Source organism: Castanea sativa, chromosome 5, assembly GCF_040712315.1.
Source record: "Castanea sativa cultivar Marrone di Chiusa Pesio chromosome 5, ASM4071231v1".
NCBI classification, from domain to species: domain Eukaryota; kingdom Viridiplantae; phylum Streptophyta; class Magnoliopsida; order Fagales; family Fagaceae; genus Castanea; species Castanea sativa.
In genome coordinates this window covers 5,268,163-5,285,696 of record NC_134017.1, presented here as the reverse complement: position 1 = coordinate 5,285,696, position 17,534 = coordinate 5,268,163, and the positions used below count along the sequence as shown (strand labels likewise).

At 33.6% G+C, this 17,534-nt stretch overlaps 2 protein-coding genes across 4 annotated transcripts; both read left to right on the top strand.

Annotated features, from left to right (window-relative positions):
- Nucleotides 1-517: 517 nt before the first annotated feature.
- LOC142636567 (small ribosomal subunit protein uS3x-like) lies at nt 518-5,748 on the top strand. Its single transcript, XM_075810828.1, has 6 exons — nt 518-677; nt 795-942; nt 1,785-1,956; nt 4,950-5,004; nt 5,107-5,238; nt 5,363-5,748. The coding sequence occupies exons 1-6, from the start codon at nt 648-650 to the stop codon at nt 5,531-5,533; spliced, it is 708 nt and encodes a 235-aa protein (XP_075666943.1). The 5' UTR covers nt 518-647; the 3' UTR covers nt 5,534-5,748.
- Nucleotides 5,749-8,062: 2,314 nt separating this feature from the next.
- Nucleotides 8,063-11,456, top strand: LOC142636566 (G-type lectin S-receptor-like serine/threonine-protein kinase At1g11300). Of its 3 annotated transcripts, XM_075810825.1 has the most exons (7): nt 8,063-9,442; nt 9,613-9,723; nt 9,806-9,966; nt 10,041-10,251; nt 10,468-10,705; nt 10,790-10,940; nt 11,101-11,456. In XM_075810825.1, exons 1-7 carry the CDS (start codon nt 8,170-8,172, stop codon nt 11,407-11,409), a joined length of 2,454 nt encoding a protein of 817 aa, XP_075666940.1. In that variant the 5' UTR covers nt 8,063-8,169; the 3' UTR covers nt 11,410-11,456. The 3 variants fall into 3 exon arrangements, with proteins under 3 accessions (XP_075666940.1, XP_075666942.1, XP_075666941.1); XM_075810827.1 differs by lacking the exon at nt 10,790-10,940 and having other exon boundaries at nt 10,468-10,733; nt 11,101-11,222; XM_075810826.1 differs by lacking the exon at nt 11,101-11,456 and having other exon boundaries at nt 10,468-10,733; nt 10,834-10,869.
- Nucleotides 11,457-17,534: the final 6,078 nt, after the last annotated feature.

The window sequence follows — 17,534 nt, the reverse complement described above, 5'->3', positions numbered from 1 at the left end:
TGGTCCAAACCCTTACCATTAGGCCAACTTAAATATTGATAACCAAAAAAAAAAAAAAAAAAAATAAGTAGTAAGTTATTATTAGTTTTAATTTAAATTTATTATCGAAATTACTTTTTATTATTTATTAATATTTAATAACAATCTTTAATAACTTTAACTTAAAATCTGTTATGAAAATATTATAAAAATGCTGTAAATATATTATTTTTTTATAATAAAATAATAATGATTTTACGTTAAGCTAAAAAAAAAAAAATGTTTTCCATTTCTAATTTCCAAAAGTGTAATCCAACACAAAAACTTGAGTTCAATTTCCAAAACTCAACTATTTATTAGGCATTACTGATTAATCATGTAATCATGTGTTTGCAAATCAGATTCCAACCTCACAATTAATAGAATCACATTTAAAAAAAAAAAAAACAGATTTTTAATCACAACTGTTAAAAAAGTCAATACTCAGCCACTGACCGTCCGATCATAATTCCTTAGCACTACTAACTCAACACAAAAACCATAAAACCCTTGTCACTTTCTATCTCTTTCATTTTTAGGGTTTCTCTCTCAAAAACAAAAACCAAAACGGCAAAACCCACAAAACACAAAAGAACTGTTTTTTCGATCCATTTTCTCTCAACAACAACATGGCGACTCAAATGAGCAAAAAGCGAAAGGTACGAAAAATTTTCTATCTTTTTTTTTTTTTTTTTTTTTTTCCTGTGTTTTCTCGGCTTTCAAACAGACTGTTATTTTGTTATTAATTTGGTTTTTTGATTGAATTGTTATGATAGTTTGTGGCTGATGGAGTGTTCTACGCGGAGCTGAATGAGGTGTTGACGAGAGAGCTGGCGGAGGATGGCTACTCCGGCGTCGAAGTTAGGGTTACGCCCATGCGGACTGAGATTATTATCAGAGCCACTCGTACTCAGAACGTTCTCGGTAAAGTAAACTTCTGGTCCTGTTTGTTTCCCGAGAAAGTGTGGGAAACTACGAGTATTTAATTTTTTGTACTTGAGGTTAAATTGTCATGGCTGATAGATCTGTTTGGTTGCCTAGAATCTCAAAGCTGTTTTTGATTTGTTTTGTTTCACTAGTTTGTGTTTGGTTCCCGAGAAAGTGTGGGAAAGTAATAGGAATTTTTTTTTTGAACATTTCTTGGGAACTTGAGGTTAAATTGTCATAGATCTGTTTGGTTGGTTGGTTAGGAAACATTTGAAAAGATTTACGGACTTCGAAGATGTAATTTTTAGTCTCTTTTTGAAGCCATTTTTTTTTTTAAATTTTAGCTATTGAGGAGTGAGCACTGAGAATATTAAAAGAATTATAAAAAAAAAAGAGTGGGAATCAATGAGCTTAATGCAGGAAATGGTGGTGAATGAGTCTGGTGTAATGTAATTGTTCGGCTTTGATGGGTGACTTCACAATTTTTAGAAATGGAAGAATAATGAAAATGGTCTAGGGTTCTGTGGTTTTGTTTGATGAGAAAATGTGAAGAAAGCAAAGTAATCAACATTTTGTGTGGTGATGAGAGTTATTTGGTTGATGTAACTAATACTATGTTTTACTCAATTAGGTGAACTATGAAATTTCGGCTCATTGACTTGTGTTCTTTGTTTCCAAGAAGCATGACAATTCTGTATGCTCATAAGCTGCATCTGTTTGTGAAGAAATTTGAAGGGAAAGATTGTACTTGGTGTAGCTTTAGACATGGGGTTGATTTCTATCTGGGTAGAAGTTTGGCAGTTAGGTTTTCTGATTATGCTTCTAATTGATGGGCTTAGGTGAGAAGGGAAGAAGAATTAGGGAACTCACATCTGTTGTTCAGAAGCGTTTCAAGTTTCCTGAGAACAGTGTTGAGCTTTATGCTGAGAAAGTGAACAACAGAGGGCTCTGTGCCATTGCTCAGGCAGAGTCTCTGCGTTACAAGCTTCTAGGAGGGCTTGCTGTCCGGAGGTATATCTTCTACTTAGTGAAATTGCATTTTAGCATGTTCATTGAGTTGCCATATTGGTTCTTCTTTGTTTTTGAGATTTTATAGAATATTTGTATTATAAGAATCATGATTTTCCAAACTATGCTTTAGAAATGTCTCCCTTGTGGTTAGCATTGATTATACTGATATACTTCTCCATTTCCCAAAAAATGACGGGTTAAGAGGGTCCCTGAAAAATGCTTACATTTAATATATGGAGTTTTGTTAGTCTCTTTGAACTGTTCTTTAGTTCTTGGAGTTTGGGAACTCCTAAATTTTGAAGTCACTGAACTTCAGGGTATCTTTGCCTCATGTATCATTGTAACTCTGTTTTTGTCTCTCTCTCTCTCTCTCTCTCTCTGTGTTGCACACATGCACATACTTGCATCTGCCCTGACTATTATATGTCTATGAAGTTTTGAAAGAAGTCAGTGGCTCAGAAGTATTTAATCCTGAACTTATAGTGAGAACCAGCTGGGAAGTCTTCTTTACAGCTACTTATCAAAAAAGAGTTCTTTACAGCTGTCACTGGGATAAATTGGTCTTGGCCAAAAAAAAAGGATTGGGTTTTGATGGTTTAGGCATTCATGTACTGCTTGGCAAAATACACAAACATTTTATTGCATTATTGACAATGCACAAACATGCATATGTCGGTATATCATTATCCTACCTGTATGTTATCTTCACTATATTTATCCATTTCTAATTCTTAAAAATGCCTTTGGACCAAATCTATGTTGACGATTCTAATCATGTTTGTTCTTGTAGATCTATACAATATCCATTGTTTAGCTATTTTGACCTACTAGTGTCTTTTTAATTTTTCTGCATGACTGTGGTCATGACATACTTTATTGGGATTGAAATGGATTTGTAAGAACCTTCCTGTGAGAAACCATGGTTTGTCCAACATTATTTTGCAATGTATCTCATGTAGTCAGCATTGACTATACTTCTCCCTTCTCCGATAGTTATGGGTTTAGAGGACCATCAACAATGCTTACATTGAATTTTGGTGTTTGTAAGATCCTTGAACTGTTAGATAGTGCTTGGAGTTCGCGAGCTCCAATATTTCATTTTTACTCCAGTCATTATCTGTGGAACCTTGTGCCTCAATTACTTCATGAACCAATAGGAATCTCTCTCTCTCTCTCTCTCTCTCTCTCTCTCTCACACACACACACACACACACACACTCACTCACTCACTCACACACAAACTCTTACACCTTCATGCTCTCATGGTTTAGGTGTAAAACTTATTAAAAAGAAGTATTGAGAAAGGTCGAGACTGTGCAGAAGTAATTTTAACCTTTGAATGGAAATTTAGCATGTTCATTGAGCTGCCATTTTGCTTTGTTTCTTAGATTTTATAGAATGTTTGTAATAGAATTATGATTTGCTGAACAATGCTTCACAGAATGTCTGCCTTGTGGCTAGCATTGATTATACTGATATACTTCTCCCTTTCCCACAAATAATGGGTTTAGAGGATCCTTCAACAATGCTTACATTTAATATTGGGAGTTTTGTTAGTCTCTTTGAACTGTTCTTTAGTTCTTGGAGTTCGGGAACTCCTAAATTGTATTCTCTGAACTTCATCTATTGCCTCATGAACTAGTGCACGCACACCCACTGACATGTACACCTTCATTCTCTCATAGTTTAGGTGAAACTTGTAAAAAAATAAAATAAAGAGGTATTGAGAAAGCTCAAGACTGCTCAGCAGTATCTAAACTGTTGAATATCAATTTAGCATGTTCATTGAGTTGCCATTTTGCTTCTTTGTTTCTGAGATTTTATAGAATATTTCTTATAGAAGAATCATGATTTGCCAAAAAGGCTGCACCTAATGTCCCCCTTGTGGTTAGCATTGATTATACTGATATACTCCCTTTCCCAAAAATAATTGGTTAAGAGGATCCCTCAACAATGCTTACATTTAAAATTTGGAGTTTTGTTAGTCTCTTTGAACTGTTATATAGTTCTTGGAGTTCGGGAACTCCTAAATTGTATTGTCTCTGAACTTCAGGGTATCTATAGCCTCCTGAATTAGTGTGATTCTCTCTCTCTCTCTCTCTCTCTCTCTCTCTTGTGCACACTCACACACATGGTTTAGGTGATAGTTGTAAAAGAATACAATAAAAGTGGTATTTAAACCTTTGAATATCAATTTATCATGTTTATTGAGTTGCCAGTTTGTTTCTTTGTTTCTGAGATTTTATAGAATATTTCTTATAGAAGAATCATGATTTGCCAAAATAAGGCTTCACCTAATGTCTCCCTTGTCGTTAGCGTTGATTATAGTGATATACTCCCTTTCCCAAAAATAATTGGTTAAGAGGATCTCTCAACAATGCTTACATTTAAAATTTGGAGTTTTGTTAGTCTCTTTGAACTGTTCTTTAGTTCTTGGAGTTCGGGAATTCCTAAATTTTAGTGTATCTGAATTCGAACCTATCAAAAAAAAAAATTTAGTGTATCTGAATTTGATTCCATCTACTTCTTCATGAATCAGTGTCTCTTCTCTCTCTCTCTCTCTCTCTCTCTCTCTGTGTGGCAGTTACACAGGTGTGCATGTGTCCTATTATATGTATAGAATTTGTAATAAAGTGTTGGAAAAGGTGAAAACAGCTCAGAAGTATTAAAACCTTAAACTTATAGTGAGAAAACCAGCTGTGAAGTCTTCTATACATTTTTCACTGGGACAAATCAGGATTGGCAAAAAAAATAATCTGCTTATGATGGTTTCTGCATTCATGATGGAAAAATGCATGCACACATTATTGAGCACATGCACAAGTATATATAATCGTCCAATCAGTTTGTTTTCATCTTTATTTTTTATCCATGTCCAGTGATAATTTTTAAAGATATCTTTGGACTAATATTTGTTGTAGATTTATGCTGTATTTTTATTACTTTTGGTTTTTGTACTTCTTTTGAATCGGCTTCAACCTCCTTGTTTTTAGGGCTTGCTATGGTGTTCTTAGATTTGTTATGGAGAGTGGAGCAAAAGGATGTGAGGTATGTAAAGGAAGCACTTGGCCTTCATTGCCTGTGGTAAATGAGCATTTTTTTGTTCTGTTTTCTTTACGATAAGAGTGTCCTTTTTGTCACTATATCCAGGTTATAGTTAGTGGTAAGCTCAGGGCTCAGCGTGCCAAAGCTATGAAGTTCAAGGATGGTTACATGATATCGTCTGGCCAGCCTGTCAATGAATATATTGACTCTGCTGTGAGGCATGTGCTTCTTAGACAGGTTAGAAAGTTACTCTTTGAAACTCATTTCAGAATTGGATAAATGCAATTAGCATATCAACAATCTACTTTGGTATGAAAAGTTTACTTTTAATTAATGTTTTTGCGATTAAAATTTGTTGCAGGGTGTTCTTGGTATCAAGGTGAAGATAATGCTTGATTGGGATCCTAAGGGCAAGGTTGGCCCCATAACACCCTTGCCTGATCTGGTTACAATACACACACCCAAGGAGGAAGAGGAATACAACTTCACTCCTGCTTTGGCGGCAAGTAACATAGAGATTGCAGCAGTTTAAACTAGGTACCCGCTTGTCCAGTTTGCTTTCACTTTGTAGTGTCTAGGACAGCAGAAACTTAAAGATGCCTATTAAATTTTTTGCAAGGAATAGGATTTAAGTTATGGTTTCATCTAGTTCTTCTATTTTGAGCTGGTGACTTGTGAAGGATCGTTTTTGTAGACCATTTTGCCTTTGTTTAACGTATATTAGTTGCTATTCGTTGTGCTGATGCATATGCATGAGTCCTATCATGTAGTATCCTTGAAAAGTTTACTCTTTTTTTTAATAATCCCATTATAGACAGAAGCCCATCATTTGAATTCCCATTGTAGCTTGCTATTCTAGGGTCATGGTTGGCCTGATCCCGAGTTCATTGTGTTATTAAGAAAGTATGAAGAAGAAAAGGCTTTGATTCTCACTTGAGCCATTTGGTCAAGCTCCAAGGATGTGTAAGCTACTAAGCTGAGTCCGGTGTGATGCATGAAGAGTGGACTTTCGTGAAGTGGTGACATGGTTTTCTGTATACTGTACTTAACATTCGAAATAAACATGCCAGCAAAAATTCATTGGTGAATTATAAAATGGTTTTAGTTATAGTCAGATATATGAGAATTTAAACTAAGAAAATTATCTTTTATATTAAAAAAAGGGGTAAGAAAGATTCACCGTCCAGTTGAATCTAACCAATTGTTTAGGGGATAAAGGGCATTGGTATACCCAATAGGACGTAGTAGTAGCCTAGTAGAGTAGGGCCCATGATGCTAGTCATTTGATAGCGGAGGCCTTATTTTTATCGTGCAATAGATGCAGGACGTATTGGTGACAATCCACCAATTCGGCTGGTAGCAACTTTTTCTTTTTGGGTCATGCTTGTGATTTGTGAAACGACTGAACGACGCAGTCAAATTTAAGGAAATTGGCATTTTCTGGGTTGTCAAAGGCACAGAGAAATTGTAGTTCAATGTTTTAGACCAGTTTTTTGGAACTGGAATGATGTGTTTGGTTGAAGTGTATAGGGAGGGGATGAAAAAGGTATAGGAAACTATTATTTTCTATAATTTATTCGGGCAGAAAATGGAGAGAATAAAGTTTGTTTTATTTATGATTTTCGATAGGAAACTATGATTTTCAATAGCACTAACGAAGCCAACTTGATTGCAATTAACACCAACCCATTAATCTTGGAGAAGAATATCATGGCATCGGTGTTCAACAGTAGCCGCCTCTCATCAAACTAATCACGTCATCACTAACTTATGTGATGAGCAAAACATTCCAACGGCTGAGATTAATGTGCATCCAACAAACATTAGGTCTTGGAAGAGAATTATGCGCCAAAGTAACCCTAATGGAGCCGCAGACACTCTTGACCTGGAAAATTAGAGAAAAGCAAGCACTTGCATGGTGCCCACCACAGACTTTCCTTGAAAACGATTGCAAAGTGTTGGACGACGAAGATTCATCAGAATTAATGGTGGAGGCTGTGCAGCCCCGTCAAAAGCCAGGAGTCTCGTAGTGTGAAATTGTTGCGAGCTTGAGAACCTAGTGACAGAGAAGGAGATTGGTGATTTAACCCGGGTTCATTGCTGAGACATGGACGGATGAAGCAAGGCTAAAAAAAATAAAATGAAGATTACAGTTTGGTCATATGTTTTTTGTACCTCGGATTCATGAAGCAAAGGAGCTTGCTAAGGATTTTACATATATTGAATTTAGTCATGTACTGAGATAAAAGAATAGTACAGTCCACAATATTGCTAGACATGCAAGACATGTTAGCGAGTATTCAGTGTGGACGGAGGACGTTTCTCTACATCTTTTTTTTGTAATTAAAGCAGATTCGGCTTCTGTTTGAAAAAAATTACAGTGTTGTTTCTCAAAAAAAAAAAAAAAAAACTACAATAACTTCATAATAATAATAATAATAATATAATTTCTATCTTATTTTTCCATCATTTACCAAATATTTATGGTGAAAAATTAAAGAATAAATACTATTTTGGTTTCTAAACTTTAGTAAAAGTTTGTTTTTCATTCCTAAATTAAAATTTTTTTTTTCATTTCTAAACTTTGTTTGAATAGTATAGAGACAAAAATAAAGATAAAAAAGAACTCTTTCAATAGTTTAGGGATAAAAAAACAAACTTTAAGTAAAATTTAAGGATATAAATAAAACATTTTTAATAGTTTATGGACGAAAAATGAACTTCTTAAAGTTTAGGGATGAAAAACAACTTTTTGGTGAAGTTTAAGGATGAAAAACAACTTTTTGGTAAAGTTTAGGGGTCAAAATAGTATTTTACCCAAAATTAAGATATATTTTTTTTATCATTTAATTATCCCAAACAAACAGAGCCGAAGTGATGTTAATTGGGAGGTAACATTTTTTTTAATAGTTAATATGATTTTATGCTACTCTCTTTATGATGCCATATTCGTATTGAAGAAAACTTTGTGGTTAAACACGTCGCGTCGATTTGTGAGTTAATTTTGAAAACTTTTGACTATTTATGTCAATTTAATTTGAAGACTTTTGAACGTCTTGAGTTGGCGTCTATTTTTGACCGTCTTGAAGAATCAAAATCATGACTTGTAATAGATGAACATGGCTACATGTTCTGCATTCTCACACACAATCAAGTCAGAACAAAGTTATGGGAAATCTTAGCAAGACAAACTTGTTGTCAGTCCTTTGTTGCTTCTGTTTAAACTTAACCGTTGCCATAGACACCATTAGATCTTCTCAATCCATTAACGACACTGAATACATAATATCCAATGGGAGTGCTTTCAGACTAGGATTCTTCAGCCCTGCAAATTCTACCAATCGCTACCTCGGAATCTGGTATAATAATATTTCTGTATTCACTGTCATATGGGTAGCTAATAGACAGAAACCACTCAAAGATTCTTCTGGGATTCTTACTATATCCAAGGAAGGAAATCTTGTGGTACTAAATGGACAGGCAGAGATTTTTTGGTCATCGAATGTTTCAAATTCTGTAACCAATTCTAGTGCCACTCTTAGGGATTTCGGAAACCTTGTGTTGCAAGTTGATACTACAGGACAGGTACTATGGGAAAGTTTTCAACATCCTTCTAATTCCTTATTGCCAAATATGAAACTGAGTACTAATTTAAGGACAGATCAGAGAGTAAAGCTGACATCATGGAAAAGCCCTTCTGATCCATCTATTGGAAGCTTCTCTGTAGGCATTGATGCACTGAACATTCCTGAAGTTTTTGTTTGGAAAGAGGGTCACCCATATTGGCGGTCTGGTCTATGGAATGGTCAGGTCTTTCTTGGATTGCCAGACGGGAATCCTGTATATCGTACTAGATTTACTGTGGTTGATGACAAACAAGGGGAAGTTTCTGATAGTTTTACTGATTGGGATGGCTTACATTTGCCAAAAGTTGTTTTGGGTTCGCAAGGAAATGTAGTGCAGACATATTGGGATGATGGGAAAAAGGATTGGGAGGTTGTGCAGTTAATTCCAGAAGATGAGTGTGATGTTTATGGCACATGTAATGCATTTGGAAGCTGTGATATGCTGAGTTCACCAATCTGCAGTTGTTTGAGAGGGTTTGAGCCGAAGATTATTAAGGAATGGAATAGAGGAAATTGGACTAGTGGATGTGTCAGGAGGACACCATTGCAGTGTGAAAGAATGAACAATAGTATTGAAGAAGGAAAAGCAGATGGGTTTTTGAAACTGGAGATGATCAAAATGCCAGACTTTGCAGTGTGGTCAAAAGTGAATAAAGAAGATTGTCGAAAGCAGTGTTTGGAGAACTGTTCTTGTGTAGCTTATGGATATTATACTGGCATTGGTTGTCTGTCATGGAGTGGAAATCTAATTGACCTACGACAATTCTCTGTTGGTGGATCAGATATATACATTCGCTTAGCCAATTTAGAATTTGGTAAGTTCATTTGTTTTAAGTCAATCTTATGCTTCTGATCATCCAGCAGTTGGACCACTTGTTTGGTTAACTGGTTACTTACAACAAATGCAGTAGGATTTCAATATTTTTATGTTAAATTTCTTTACTCAATTTTGACTGAATTAGTTTAAAACTTTTCTTATACACAGAAGTGGAGACAAATTTGAGAGTAATCATCACAATTACAGTGACTATTGGAGCGATTGCTATAGCCAGCACTGCTTTCTTCTTCTGGAGGTGGATGGCTAAGAAAAAGAGAGGTAATGTGCCCAATTGTCCATTAATTTGCTGCAGAGACTAGGCACTGCAAGATGGATTACTAAATAATATAATTTGCAACAGCAATGAAAAGTAAAAGCAATGAGAGTTTACTGTTTGACTACCTAAACGATGTGAAACTCCAAGATCTACCAATCTTTAATTTGGAAGAATTGGCAACAGCAACAAACAACTTTGATATGGCTAATAAGCTTGGACAAGGTGGCTTCGGTCCAGTCTATAGGGTAATGGTTTCTTATGTAGAGTTCATTTTTCCCTCTCAAAAATATATGTGCTAATATTCTTTACTTTCTTATAGGGTGAATTGCATAATGGACAAGAAATAGCAGTGAAGAGATTGTGTAGAGCCTTTGGACAAGGACTTGAAGAATTTATGAATGAGATGGCGTTGATTACTAAACTCCAACATCGGAATCTTGTTAGACTTCTCGGTTGCTGCATTGAGGGAGAAGAGAAGATGATAATCTATGAATACATGCCAAATAAAAGTTTGGATGCAATTGTTTTTGGTTAGTTCATATACTTATTTATCTTGAATATCAAGTAAGTCAGTACATAAAACAAAACAAAACAAATTTTAATAATAAGTTTCATTGTGCTAATTTAGTCACTTGAACCATTCTTTTGTGCTAACTTTGCCCCAAATTGTTTTCTCAATCGTATATATTTTTTTCTCTATACAAATTCATACTCATACATTATTTATTTGGCTTACTATTGATTAGATCCAGTCCACCAAAAACTCCTTAATTGGAGAAAACGTTTCAACATTATCGAAGGAATTTGTCGCGGGTTGCTCTACCTTCATAGGGACTCTAGACTAAAGATTATTCATAGAGATCTAAAGGCATCTAACATTTTGCTAGATCAAGAGCTTAATCCAAAAATATCGGATTTTGGTATGGCTAGAATATTTGGAGGCAATGAAGATCAAGTAAAAACTAAAAGGGTCGTCGGGACATAGTAAGAGCTTTGTGGAAATTAAATTTAGGTAATGGCACCACTTATACTCAAATAATATGGATGTGTTTCAATGTTTGTATGCAGTGGTTATATGTCTCCTGAATATGCAATGCGAGGGTTGTTTTCAGAGAAATCAGATGTCTTTAGCTTTGGCGTGTTATTATTAGAGATTGTTAGTGGGAGAAGAAACACTAGCATATGCGATGAGGAGCAATATTCGGGCCTTACTGGATTGGTAAATCTAACTAATAGCATTCACAATATCAGAAAATTTAGTCAAACCCTAATCAAAAGTTACTTTATGTATTTAATTTATTTATTCATTTTTGACATGGTCTACTTTCAAAAAGATTGAACAATTTCAATTTTTGTCTTTCACACTTGTTATTTTTTAGGCATGGAAATTGTGGACCAATGACAACATTATGGCTTTGGTAGACCCAACAATATGGGATCCATGCTTTCAAATGGACATTTCGAAATGTATACATGTCGGACTGCTTTGCGTGCAAGAATTGGCAAGAGATAGGCCAAATGTGTCTACTGTTATTTCAATGCTTAAGAGAGAGATTTTGGATCTGCCTACTCCAAAGCAACCTGCCTTCATGGAAAGGCAGATTGTTTCAAATTTAGAGCTTACTCAACAGGGTCAAATAAGATTCTCCAATTGTAATGTCACTACTTCAACAGTTAGTGGTCGATAAAAATATTTTCTTTGAGATAAATTCCTCTTAATTTAATTAATATTTTCTTCCATAAGTAAGAGTATTTAATCTTAAATTCATTTATATCATATTTTTTATCATGCAGGTTTCTTATTTTTTGAAAAAGAAACTGTTGGAGAAATTACCAATAAAATGATATATTAATTACAATAAAAATATAAATATAGACAAATAATGTCGGACTGAGGCACTGAAATCTCGCTTTCTTTAAGGAGATTCAAGCCCTCTGCAATTGGCAAAGCCTAGAAACCGATGCAGCAGAAATTCACTTTTGACTTATCCCTTCCAAGATACAACAGGCCAACAGTTCATTGTGCAGCTCAATCCAACCCTGCATAAGTGGTTGAGCTCAAAGTTCTACCAAAAGAAACACCTTTCTTTAGCCCGAAATCTCTCAAGTATTTAGGAGAATTATTGAATTTACTTTCTTACACAATACTCTTAGCTTTAACTATTTATCTTCATTTACTCTTGATATGAAATTAGTCTGTAGCATAGCCATATATATAGTCTTCCAATCCTTCTCATAACCTACATGTTATTTATTATTTTTGATAACTCTTCTAAATTTATTTAATTTAACTTACATACAAGTTAAGTCTTTCTTTAACAAATTCCACTATAACTCAACTCTTTATTAATTTTCAGTTAATTTAAGTTTTAACGTACTTTAAATTAAAATGCACTAACAGAAACCATGCTTAGTGGCTGAATTAGAGCATTGATTCTAGCACAGTCCTTAGTTTACATTGTCTCTACATGCCACTTATTTTAAATTTTAAATTTGGACATCAATAGAAAATGTGGACATCAAGCGTGAAACTATTGATATTGTGTATATAAAGTGTACATCATCGAGTGTGTGAGAACATTAGTTTACATATTATATACAACCTTAAAAACATTATGTTGTCATATACAAGGACTTAACCAATGCCCCCCAATTATTTAAAAGAAAGATGAAAAAGAAAATACTTTATGTTTTAATGTTAGTAGGACTTTAAAGAACAAAATATGTACCTATCATGGATTTTAGTGCTAATGTTTGACAAATACAATTTATATAATGTAAAAATAATTAAACTTTGCCCATCTTTAGTTAAGCCTTTTTATAATTGCCTACTCATAATTTAAAAAATTTCACTTAATCCACTCAAAGTTGGCTCAATTATGCAACCGTTTTCACCTCATTTCTTTCACCAGTAAAAACTAAAAACTAAAAATAAAAATAAAGCAAACAAGATCTAAAATGGTATTTATAAAAAAAAAAATTGAAGAAACTGTTTATGAATTGGGCTAGGAACACTCAAAGATAACCCAACTAGTGCAAGCCTCATTTGGATTTCTTCTTTTAGAGACTTTTTTGGTTTGTAACATAGTGACCGCACTTTACCAATTACATAAGAGCCACTTACCCAGTGATAATTCTTAGGACTGCGTTGATCTTCCCTCAAACTTTGTTGAGGAAATAGCTTGAATAACCTTTTATTAAATAATAAGTCTAGAAACTTATTATTTAATAAAAGATTATTAAATAACAAGTCTAGAAACTTATTCTTAAAAAAAAAAAAAAAATCTAAAGACAATTTTTCACAGTTGTTTCATAATTGTTGAGGTGGTATGCTATGATTGATACTGATGAAAGTGTTCACTAATGGACCTATGTGACAATGATGTTGCATTATTCACAACTTGACATATCAACAATAAAAATAATACTACTCCAATTTTTCTCTAAATGTATCTTTATATATATATATATATATATTTACATATCAAGAAAGAAAAGTTCATGAATAAATTGCATTATCTTACAAAATTTGGTATCTATTTCCCTGCCATGTAGGCTAACTTCCTACTATCAGCTAGAACAACATGAGGAACTGTTAAAATTACAACTCTAAGGTTGTTGTTTTGTACATTGTAATGAATATCCTCCAAAATATTCTCCATCTACCATGGCCAATGTTCTTTATTTTCCCAATGCTTGGAGCATGGTGGTTAATAATTTCCTAGACCAAGCACCACTCAATTCCATAGGGATCCCTTTGGGAGAGAAACTGCCACCCTCATCCCTTTTCTTATATCCATCTTTATGGTCAAAGGTGAGAACTATACATTTAGTCTTAATAGAATGCACCAAACAGAGACATAGATCAATTTGTAGAAAGACAGGCTTCCACACTCTAATGATCTTATGCAAGACCATTGACCCTCGAGATTCCTTGATGATCTAATCTTCAATGTAGTTATAAACCTATTCAATTTAACTCCAGGGAGGGATGAAGGGACACCATACTTAGGTAGGTAAACATAGAAATCATAAAATTCAGGCCTAACAATTTCCCACAAGAATGATACCATTGTATCACTAGACAATTGAAATCCTAAATTTACTACTTATTTATTTATTTTGACCAAGTATAGATAAAAAGTCGTATCTAGTGTATAAGACTATCCCGTTTTTGTAGGGTCTATGAGAGGTGGTCAGTAAACAACCTTACTCTCAATTGGAGGAGGAAGTATACCTTGTTTCAAGTGTATGCTTCCTCCCACCCACAGCTGAATGGGTCTTGCAACTGGGACCCACTTAGCTGTAAGTGGGAGGAAATATATACCCGAACAAGGTGTATTTTCTTCAATTGGAGAGTCCAATTTTGGAACTTAAACTCATGACACATCACTTAGGCAAAAGCTGTGAGACTTACTTAGCTGTGAGTAGAAGGAAGCATACACTTGAAACATGGTGTATTTTCTCCAATTGGAGAGTCCAACTTTGGAACTTAAACTCATGACACATCACTTGGGCAAAAGCGCTTGTTATTACACTTAGGTCCAACCTCTTATCCACTATACCAGATGTCTATTAAAATGTTAACAACTCCAAGTTATATACAAAACTTAATAGCATAAGAATAATGAGTAAATTATGGGGAATATTTGTTGATGAATAATGATTGTAACTATGTGAAGGCATCATTAGATCTTACTTGATTTTTATAAATTAATTGAATTAATTACATTGAGAAACTAATTACCCGTTTGAGAATTAAGTAGTTCTGCCACAAGGCCCACAATCATATGGAAATGAAGCTTTATAACAAGGTTCAGCTAAATCAAAATAAAAATCACACTCAACAGTAGAAAAAAATCAAAATAAAAATCAATCGGACCAAATCATAGATCTTCCAGAGAAGACCAAGGAACACGAGTGACCCAGGAATGCGATCCGCGTCAGTGAGTGAATGAGCTCACTCGATTTACGTCGGTGACCCAAGAACACGATCCACCGCCACCAGCCAGACCCACCAGCAATCAAACCGTCGGTGACCCAGGAACACAACCCACGACCGTCGGTGACCCAAAATCAAGATCTAAAGCACGACCCACGACCCAATAAGACTGCACCGTGGCCCAAGAACAGCATCGTGACCATCGGACTATCAGACCACAACGAACCATTAGACCATTAGGCCACATCGGACCCATGACCATCGGACCACCATCGCCGGATCACATCCATCGGGAGAGAGAAGAGAGAAGTGAGAGAGGAAAGAGAAGAGAGAAGTAAGAAAAGAGAGGAGTTATGAGAATAATAATAATAATAATAATAATAATAATTATTATTATTATTATTATTATTATTTTTTTTTTTTTACAATTTAGCTATAGTGAGCTGTTATTGATAATAGCTCACTGTAGCTAAATGCTAAAATCTTTAGTATTTAACATCTTTAACGTATGTATGTTTTTATGATTTGAGGTATTAAAAATGCTAAAAAATAGTATTTAATATTTTTATCACCTTTGATGAGAATGCTCTTAGTAATTAGCTTAACTATTCAAACATGGCCATCAAAAATCTTTTTCCTTATTCTTTCTAATCAGTCATCGCATCCCACAATAGCTATTCTTATCACCCATCATAGTTTTTTTTTTTGAAATGGAAAATGAGATATAAAATATGTTGCTAGTGCTATTACAAATAATCAGAATGAAAATTCGTAAAGAGAGAGACCCTTGAAACAAGAAGGGTATTCAAGTTTTGTAAAAATTAGTCCAACTCTCTCTCTTGGATGTGGATTAGTTAGGATGTCAGCATTAGCAAGCTCCAATTGTGGATTTTAAGAGGAAAGCCGCCATGGAGAGAGACAGAGTGTGTGTGGGTGTGCACCATAAGATAAGGCTCCTGCCTCTTCTTTTACACTATGAAGTAGTAGAAAACAAACTGATATAATTTTTTTAAAATACTATATGTGATTTGAATAATTTGATTATCCAATTAATTGGTGACAATTTTGTGGTTACACAATATGAATCCAAAAAAGGTGCCAGTTTACACATGATTGTTATACTATTATAGTAGTAGTTCTCAACCTACAGTTGCTTTCATGACTTACAGTTCATTTGGAAGCAGAGAAAATAATGAGATGGAGAGGAATAAAAATAAAATTTTTATAATATTCTTTTTCTTCCCTTATTTTGGAGTTTTAATTGATGGAATCTATTCACTTGTTTAGGAGTTTAATCCATTCCATTTCTTTATGATCATTCTATTATGAACTCACAAACCAAGTCTTAGAAATAAGATTAAAATCATTACAATAAGGTGACAAATTACACCTTAAAATCTCAATAATTGGTTTTTTTTTTTAATCCACAAATGCTCTACAATAATATAAATGTGGAAAATAAATTTTTGAATAAAATCTTTTATGAAAATGTATTACTTGTTTTCTAGTTTTCAAACTAAAATAAGAGTGCATACTGCATAATAATAATAATAATAATAATAATAATAATAATAATAATAATAATAATAATAATTTAATGTATATCCTTATGCTTTTCCACCACTATTAATTACCAAACACAAATGGTGCAGAAATAAAAAAATTTCTATCATTTTTTATCTTTCAACATTTCCATCATCCCAATCAATAGAGTAGAATTGATGCCAATTTGAGACGTGAAATTATTATTTTTTATTTTTTTTATTTTTTGTTAATATAATTTTAGTGTACTCTCTTTATGATGTCATATTCATATTTAAGAAAATTTTGTGGTTGAACACATGGATATACGACTTAAATTTGAAAACTTTAAAAATTTATGTTAATTTAATTTGAACCCCAATTTATTTATTTTTTATTTTTCATAATGCGATAGTTACAACTTACAACATTGGGGAGAGATGACTTGAATCTTGAATATTTCTGTTAAAAACATCAGAAGGTGCAAATTGAATTACAAAACAAAGCTATCATTTCATACAATCATATAAGTTACTATTCATTTTTTTCTCCTACAAAAAGTATGTAAGTTACTTATCAATGCTCCATCATTATAATAAGATATCTAATGCATTTATTTCATGCAATAGGTGCCTCACAACTGTGTTCCTTGGTTTGTGGATTCCTATTTGCTGTGAGTATTCATTGGGTCTATCAAGATTGGATTAAAGAAAATATAAAATAAAATAACTAAACGTGACTCATAGAAAGAATGAAAAATTAGGAGAAACTACACTTTTCTTTTTTCCAATATGTGATTTTGACAAAAATACATTTTACCCACATGAGACCTACTAATGTGGATGTTCATCAAAAACTTTGTTGTCAAAATATAGACGTTTAGTCATCACGTGCTTGAGAAAAATATGACACTATTATACTTTGACATCTTGCCAACTTGACTGGTTTAGAAATTTAGCATTTTTCCAACAAAATGGTTTAGGAAATATAATGTGCTTACCTATATAGTAGTTTCAATATTTATTGATTCCATAATAATTAATGGCAAAATAAAACCAATGTGAGTGAAGCTTTACTTTCAAACCTATGATCATCAATAGAGTTATTATTTTATGTTTTAATAGCATCTGCTTTTATCGATCTGATCAAAATTCTAATTAGTTTTTGATATGATCAAAGGCGGAGCTATGTTGAAAGGTGGGGGGCCACGCCCCCCTCCGCCAAAATTTTGAAATTTTTAAAAACATATATATATATAATTATTTTAATGTTTTCAAAATTTAGTCTACAAAAATAAGAGTTCCCCCCCCCTCCAAGTATTTGAATTAGTCCACTGATGCTCTTAAAAAA